This window comes from Nannospalax galili, unplaced genomic scaffold, assembly GCF_000622305.1.
Source record: "Nannospalax galili isolate Female #2095 unplaced genomic scaffold, S.galili_v1.0 scaffold1484, whole genome shotgun sequence".
Lineage (NCBI taxonomy): Eukaryota > Metazoa > Chordata > Mammalia > Rodentia > Spalacidae > Nannospalax > Nannospalax galili.
In genome coordinates, this window is record NW_008351512.1 from 313,614 (window position 1) to 322,806 (window position 9,193).

General features: G+C 38.2%; 1 protein-coding gene across 1 annotated transcript in view; it reads right to left on the reverse strand.

Moving 5' to 3' along the window:
• Window positions 1-2,773: 2,773 nt before the first annotated feature.
• LOC103746312 (pancreatic alpha-amylase-like) overlaps window positions 2,774-9,193 on the reverse strand; it is a 12,940-nt gene continuing 6,520 nt past the window's right edge. The window contains exon 6 of the mRNA XM_029553726.1: window positions 2,774-3,022. Within this exon, the coding sequence (XP_029409586.1) occupies window positions 2,774-3,022 (249 nt within the window). The remainder of the gene's footprint in view (window positions 3,023-9,193) is intronic.

Genomic DNA, 9,193 nt, shown 5'->3' on the forward strand with positions numbered 1-9,193 from the left:
TAATATGAGCTATATTTTTTCAATCCTGAATGTTCCTGTAATCAAGAAAAAGTAACTTATAGTTCCAAAAATTGTTGTCATGTTTAAACAACGTAAGGCAAATAATACTGCCATTTAACAGTGTATGGTTACAAAGAAGTATAAATATGTTTAATTGATACAATACTATTAATCATTACTATATTGTTATCTTTATTATTAGTTTTTCTGATAGTGTGATAAGCATATGCTCTGTTCCCACTTTCAGAATAATCACTTTGATATTCTGTCATTCCAATCGACACTTTCCAATGTGCAAATATTCTCTTTGTTGGTCAGAAAAATTTTCCATGCTCGAGAAGAGCAGAGATGGATCAAAGGCAATCTTACCCCAATTTTGCTTCACATTTCTTCTTTGTCATTTTGTGGGAGTTTTCCTGTTCCTCCTTTTCTTCTCTGCCTCTCTCCACATCATCACTCTATCATTTGCTTTGTATGGTTTCTGTTACATCCCTATTGGATATAAAATATACTTCTCTTCATTATCTCTTTAGTTAACATTGGGCAGTTCTTTTGAAATCAAATTATTGGAGCTGGAGAGATGTATCAGTTGTTAAGAACTCCTCTTGCAGAGCATAGGAGTTCATTTCCCAGCACCTACATGTTGTCAAACATCTCTCCATATCTCCAGTTCTAGGGGATCAGTTGCCTTCCTCTGATCTCCATGGGCATGGCATGACATGGGTAGAGTTACTACATGCAGACAATACATTCATACACATAAAATAAAAAATAGATAAAATATTTTTAAAATTGAATTATTCTTTCTACCAGTATATCTAGGTATACTATTATAGCAAAGCTCAACTGCAGGCATGATTTAGAGAACTGTATCAGCACCCAAGAATAAGTCCCAATATACAGACATAGAATACATTTCTACTAAGTAACAGCTATTGTCAAATAATTTCCTCATTTTATCTAGTTTTCACCTAAGACAAGCAATCTCTGTGTTGGAAACATTAGACCTTGAAAGAACTAAAGTAAATTTCTCTCTTGTGAGAAAAATCTGCAAACAAATTCTTGATATCTCTGACACAACGAAAGATGGACTTGAGAGCTCACAGAACAGTTTATGAAGTAAAGACTCTCATACCCAAAGAGGACGAAGATTCCATCTATATGACCCATGTCCTAGAGGCAAGGAATTGACTCCTGTGGGTTCTTTTCACCTCCACAAATTCATATTTTGTTTTTTTATTTTGTTTTGTTTCTTTATGCTTGTTTCTGTTTCTTTTTTGTTTGTTTGTTTATTTGTTTGTTTGTTTTAGACACGGTCTCCCATTAGCCTGAGCTGCCCTAAAACTTGCTATATAAATGACACTGGCCCTAATCTCACAGACATTCACCTGCTTTTGCCTTTCAAGTGCTGGGATTAAAGCCTTGAGTCACCACATCTAGGACTCAACACATTTTTGTGGCATGCTGGTATGTACAGACCTACATACACACACACATACACACACACACACAAACACACACAAATAAGAAATTGAAATAAACTTTGTTGCGTCCTAAAATAAAATTCCTTAGAGCAGCTATGATACTTTGGAAATAAATATTCTGTTGTCCATATTTCTTGCATTGCATTACGAAAATGAGTTTTATTCTAAAGCTCTATGGTAATTATAATGTATAAATGCATAACAAGAATTGCAAAAATTTTGAAATAGAGGAAGAGTCAATCAAAACTAAAAATTTTTGATAAAGCCACATAGAAAATTACTACTTTATAAGCTATCACAAAAACATGTTTAACAAAAAAGGAAATTTGAATCACAAAGCTATGCAAGAATAGATATCTCTGCTCCAGAAGTCAAAGATTCTAAAGCAAAATTCGACTGCCAGGCATGGCATACCTTCACAGGAACCCAAAACAGTATGTGCTAGTGCCGCTAATTTTGTTTGCCCTTCTGAACTGTGGAGTAAGACCCTACTATGTTGGTAACACACACTTTGATTAGAAGACTGAAGAAATCAAGCTGAAAGTCATCCAGAAGCCGTCTCCTTGCTCACTAGCTTTTACAATGCTGGAAGCTTCTTGATCAATGCCTGGGAAAAAAAAAGTCAATAATGATCTAATCTTGTTTTGAATTCTGTGTGCTGTATTGATCTGCCAGGCATGATTTAACATCAGGTACAACAGTGATGCATTTCCAGTACTAACCAACCATTTCCTGATTGGATCTCATGAGTGGTCCATGGGAGGGAATATATGAGTGGTAATGTTTTCAAAAACCTATGAAATGGTAGGTCACAAACCCCATGAGGAATCTACACCATGTTTTACTAAATGAACTTGTAATTAAACTGCCATTTAAATATTTATGTTTATATCCCTAGACAAGTGGAACTTTCTACCTTTATCAGAGAAGCTTCTTTTAGCATTGGACAGTGGTAAAGCTGAGACTTGTAACTCATCAAAGTGTTGGGAAGAATGTTGAATGTTCACCCCTAAACAGGACACCAGTGTGTCATACATGAGGACCACAAACATAGTGCAAATGGGGCTGGAAAGACTAACAACTCCTAATGGGATGCAGCACTATATAATGCTACCCTCTGCATGTGGCCTTGTCTTTTCAAGCAGAAACAAATAGCATTTATGAGCATATAACAAAGATTTGCACAGAAGGCAAAAATAAATACAGCTGCTGCCCGTGTGTTCCTGAAGGGTCAGGCTCTGTCTCAAGGTGGTAGCAGAAACTGTTTGATTTCTTCATGAGGTGCAAGTTTAATAAGCATCGGGAAGAATGAGGAGGTCATGGAATCTTCCAGAACCATTCAAAGTTCCTGAGGCCACAATATGTATGGAGAGTTGGAGTTCCTGAGAGACAGACCTGAGGAGACACTTCATGAAGCTGGGGATGTGAAGCCAAAGTTGCAACAGAAATGGCAGAATGTTGCAGAAGGCAGAACCCTGGGGTGTCTGATGAGGAAAGCGATGTTTGCAGTGTGCAGCCAGCTCAAGACAGAAGCAGCTCTGCCAGAGGAAGCAGAGGTGTGGGAGTATGGACATTCATGAGGTTTTGGCCCAGGTGACTTCATCCAGAGTCCTAGATGAAGCTGCAATATTTGCTGTTTTCCCAAATCGGGTTTGCTTCTCCTTTCTCTTGAGAATTCCCTGCTATGCCCAAATGAATGATGATTCTGTAACACTGTATATGAATGGTATGTAACATATCTATTTTATGCTATATGGGCTCAGAGTTAGGCCATTTTTTGAATCTCAGAAAATATTAGACATTGGGAGAGTGTGGTGAGTGCGAAAATGTACTGAATGAATGTAATTCTCCATTTTGCCTTGACCAGAAGTTATTGAGGGCAACAGGCACAATGTTATCATTTGAAGTTAAAAATTTCCATGATAAACTCATATGTTTGAACACTTGCTTGCTATATTTTGTGCTACTTGGGGAAACTTGTAGAACATTTTGTAGGTAGAGCCTTACTGAAAGAAGTGTGTCTTGGTGGGCAGACACTGAAATATTCCAGTCAGGCCCTAGCTTTTCTCTTTATGATTATGGTTGCAATGTTTCCAGCAATCTTGTGTTCCTGCTCCCATGCTTTCCCTGCATCACCTTGAAATGAGGGGAGATAGGCTTTTCATCTTCCAGGTTGGCTCTTTACAAATATTTTGTCACTGCAGGGAGAAAAATTAACCAGTAAAGGAGGAGAGGAAACAAAAAAAAGAGGTAAGAGGAGGGGAGGAAATTAGAGCAGAGAAGAGCTTAAGTGGTTAATATGACTTGTGAACATCACAAGATCTAGATTCAGGGAGTAAACTTCTGGACACCTCTAGAGGAATTATGTAGATTAGGTCAGCCTCTAGACAATCCTGTGAGGGATTTTCTTCATTAGGTTAATGAAAATGTAAAAACACCCTAAATATGTACGGCAGCTTCCAGTAGCAACAACCTCTATATGAGAAACTCAGAAATAAATGCTTCTGTTTTTGCCTGCTTATCTTTGTGTCTTGCTAGTAAGTTCATCTACTCTGTTGATGCTCATATATAGATCCTGTGACTTCCTGACAGCAGCACAAAATGGAGAGAGAGGTGCCTTATGGCACTCTTGGCTTGTATATCCTTAGCCCTTCCTCTACATGCAGCTAAGATCAACTGATTGGGTGGGAGGGGCCGCTCATTCCCCATAGACTTCTTGACTAGCATGGGGTGGAGGTGTGACTACAGCATGCTGGCATAGAGGTCAGAAGACACCTCCAGGGAAAACTCCACCCCTTCTGCCGGCTCTTGCATTTTTCTGCCAACTTCTTCCTAAAAAGTCCCTGAGCCTTGTAAGGGATGATAAGTGTAGGATGATCTTCCTCCCATTGTGCCAAGGCACTGAACTTTTGGGTCTCTGCATCATCTGTTTTTCATGGGCTACTGGCCCATTTCAGTGGGATTCTGTCTACTGTGAAAACACAATCAGCAAGAAGAAAAAACATCTAAACAGTGGTTGCCATAACTTAACTTTGGATGTAAACACAAACGCTTGGATGGTACTTTAGCAGGTGCATCGCATCCATCTAACAAAACAATTGCAGTGGCTTCCTACTGGGGCCTATATTCTCCTCTGCCACAGGGTTGGCCTGCTCTACGATACCAATGTGTGTTCCACTGCTTAATGCATTTATCTTTGAACTGTGTATCAGGAGAATTTTCCCCCCTCCATTCCCATAGTTCTCTTTATAGCCACCCTTCCCCCTTCCCCTTTAACTACCCCTTTTCACATATTTCTCCCTTAGTAACACCTTTCTCCTACTTTTCTTTGCAACGGACCAGCCCAGACCAGGGCAGTTCAGTCCTATGGGAGCAGGGTCGTCGAGAGGGTGGACAAGGAGTCAGCGAGTGACAAACAGATGCAAAAGGAGCTTGATGAAAGTCTGAGTATAATTTTCACAGTTGCAAGGTTTGAAATATATACAGAAAAGATTACAAAAAACCGCAGAACAGTCATGCTAAGATTCACAGTTCCAGAGGTGAAAGTAAAACATAATTTTGCCAACATATCTCTCTATCTTATCAACCTGACACTAGACAGTAAATTCCTGTTTTACTGTGTTTATTTACTGTCAGCCTTTCTCACACACTTAAGATTCTGCTCGGCTTTGTGGTCCCAAGTCAGGATGGCCTTGATTCATTAAGCACCCCATTAAGAACTTCCAACACCAGTGGTGCCAGGTTGTTACTTTTTTAAAGATCTGATAACATTCCTTGCTTGTTTGTAGTGGGCCATTAGGGCTTCTAAGTTATTTTAACTCTATAAGTCCCAAAAAGGCTATCTCATGTTAGAAATCCATGAAACCATATTTTTCTCTTATCCTACCAATTTTAAAATACCTTCTATATTTGCTCTTTAATGCTCTCTTATTGATGATTGTTTATCAAAAGGCACCAAGGTGGTCCTGATCTTACCAATTTATCCATGTATTGTAATGAATAACAAGAAACCCTTCTTCTATCTATATTTATCTATCTATATTTTTCTTCTAGAAATCTATTATTCCCTGGACTTTCCAGCATTAACTCTGCCTAGTCACTTCTCACTAAGAGCTTTAGAATTATATTTTTCTGATCCTATTACCTGAGTATTAAGGGTCCAATCCAAGCCCCCAGAGGCCGTTTTATAAGAAATGGCCGTGGAGTAAAAATACAGGGTGTTATTTCTATTACATTCAGTAAAGGAGGTATAACAGGATGAGTGCATAGCTTGAGTGAAGATACAATCATTGGGGCACTCACCATTAGCTGGTGGCACGATAGGAGTTCCAGCCTCAACCCACGGAGGATCTCACGCGGGCTTCATTGGAGATGGCGTGACATTTCTTCTCTCTTGTTTGTTCTTTCCCTTTACCTCCATGTCTCCCTTCAACATTCCTTGTCCATGCAGTTAAATCATATGTACTCACTTAAATGGAGTTGGTGATAGGATATACAAATGAGAGACAATATGTTTTTTTTTCTGAGTCTGTGTAACTTAGTATCACCACCCATTAATGACATTTACCTGCAAATTTCATTATTTCATCCTTCTTTCCTGCTGAGTAGAATTCCATTGTGTAAATGAGCCACTTTTTCACTAACCACCCATCGGTCGAAGGACACTTAGGTTGTTTCTATCTCTTAGCTATTTTGAAAAAGCAGCAACAAGTGTTTGTACAATAGGATGGATATGTTGGATATATGACAAGGAGTCATGTATATGGGTCATATGATACATTCCTTTTTAGTTTTTTTTAAGAGTTCTCCACACTGCTTTCATAGGGGTTACATGAGTTTGCAATGCCACCAGCATTTGGTATCATTTGTTCCCTTGATATTAGCCAGTCTCATGGGGTAAGACAAAACATTAAAGTGGTTTTATTTTGCATTTCTCTAATGACTAATGATGTTGATCACTTTTAAGATGTTTCTTAGCCATCTTCATTCCTTCCTTTGAGAACTCTCTGTTTAGATCGTTAACCCATCTTTTAACTGGGTCATTTGCTTTCTTGCTTCTTTGATTTTTGAGTTCTTTCTATATTCTGGAAGTTAAGCCTTGGTCAGATGTGTCACTGGTGAATATTTTTTCCCACTCTATGGGTTTTACTCCATCTTCTTGATTGTTTCTTTTGCTCTACAGAATCATTTTAGTTTAATGAGGTCCCACTTGTTGATTGCTGACCATAATTCATGAGCAACTGTCTGATTTAGAAAAACCTGTCCTATACCTGTATCTTATAAGGTGCCAATGTTTTCTTATAATAGTTTCAGAGTTTCCAGTTTCACGTTGAGGTCTTGGAGCCATTTGGAGTTGTCTTTTCTGCAAAGTGAAAGATAAACATCTAATTTCATTCTTACACAGGTAGACATCCAGTTTTATCAGCACCATGGTTGAAGATGCTGTCTTTCCTCCATTTTCTGTTCTTGGCACCTTTGTCAAATATCAGGTGCATGAAATTGCATGCACTCAAATTGAATCTTCAATGATGCTCCGTTGACCAATGGGTCTATTGTTATGCCAGTACCATGCTGTTTTTGTGAATATAGCTCTGTAGTATACTTTGAGATCTGGTATACTAATCCTACCAGCCTATAATCTCTGCTGAAGGTCTACAAATAATCTCTGCTGAAGGTCTACAATCTCTGCTGAAGGAAGTGTCACTGAATACAACAGTCCTCAGATCACTGTCTTGCTGAACACTGCAGGACTAGCTGGAGAAAAGTGGCTGGGTCAAAAATTTAAGCCCCTTGTTCTGAGGGAAAGTATCTTGGTCAACAACTTTAGCCCATATCCTATTGTAAAGAAATAACTCTCAGCTCTCACTAGATAAAAATAGGGAGAATCCAGGGTAAAAATTTACTCCTGGGCTAAAATCTAAACATTTACTATGCTTTCTGGCCTTAGAAAGAAAATATTGTGGCCAATAAATTATCAGATAGGCACTGGTAACCCTGAGTAAAAATTCAAGCATCCTGTTTTACAAACAGCCCTAGCTGAGCAGGTCCTTTGAATTATCTTCATATGGACAGAATTCGTAAAAGAAAGGTGCCAAAGGCTCTTTCCAAGCCCATGTGACCCCTGAGGAACAGATCCTCAAATGATCTTCAGAGTAAAAATAAATTGGTTTATCTGGGCCAATTGTAGTGTCTTAAACACCCAAAAGGAAAGTACAACCAAAGATTAAGTGGGTCAATACAATTTTTTTAGAGTTATGTATAACATAACAAGAAACAATGCTAGACAGGAAATATGTTCCTTTGAGTTGTTGGCCGGGGTAGCCCAAAAGACTCCCAAATAGTAACCCAGCACACAATTGGGAAAATGAACATCAGACCCCAATCATATCTAAAGGAATATTGACAACTGATTGCTGCTAGATGAGGAACAGCTGATTTTCCTAAAACAAGGATCTCTAAATAGGCTGACTAGATTCAGCAGACAGACAAGCACTGGGGAATGGCTGGGGGCACAGAAAACTCAATGGACAGTAACAGGGATGACAAGGTTTATGGGCTCCAGTGCGGGACGGGGGCAATGGGAGGTGCCATTTGGGAAGTGGGTGTATAGATTAATAAGATTATTGGGGAAGTTCTGTTTACTTCTTTCTTAATTTCTAATTTGTCACATTCATAGTTCAGAAGTGTGTTGTTTAATCTCCATGAATTCATGTAGTGACTAAGGCTTCTTTCAGTGTTGGTTTTAAGCATTACTGAATTGTGATCTTATAGAATGCATGGAATTATTTCAATACTTTGTATTTGTTGAGATTTGTGATCAATTTTTGAGAAAGTTACATGGGGTGCTGAATAGAAAGTGTATTTTTTTATTGCTTGGGTGGAATATTTGGAAAATGTTAAGTTTCTTTGATGTATGGTATCATTTAATTCAGATGTCTCTATGTTTATTCTTTGTCCAGTTTACCTGTCTATTGGACAGAGGGGATTTTGAAGTCACCTACTATTACTGAGTTGGGGTTAATCATGTCTTAAAATCTTACAGTGTTGTTTTTATAAATTTGGTGCACTAGACTTTTGTGCACATATGTTCATTACTGTAATATCTTCTTGGTTAACAGTTACTTTAATAAGAATGAAGTGACCATTTTCATCTCTTCTTATTAGATTTAGTTTGAAGTACTTTGTCAGATATTAGGATTGTAATCCCTGCTTGTTTCTTAGTGCCATTTCCTTGGAATATACTTTTCCATCCTTTCACGATAAGATAGCGCCTTTCTTGAAGCTGAGATTAGTTTCTTGCACACAACAAAACAATCCTTTCAACTAGTATGTATCTTTGGACTGGGGAGTTCAGTTTATTGATATTTAGAGGTATTGTTGAAAGATGTGTATTGGTTGCCACCGTTTTGATTACTGTTTGCATTCTTGGTCTAATTTTGTGTTTCCACAATTATACCTTCATTTAAGGTTCTTTTTCTTGCCTTTGGCTATAGTTGTTCCTTTCTCAGTTGTTTGTATTGCTTTAAGTGATCTTTGAAAGACTGGTTTTGTGGACATGTATTCTTTTAGTCTCTTCAGGTCATGGAAGATTTTTATTCCCCCTTCAACTATAATAGACATTTTTGCCAGGTAAAGTATTCTGGGCTAATATCTATGGTCATTTAGAACTGGAAATACTTTGGTCCAGGTTCTTCTGGCATTCATAGTTT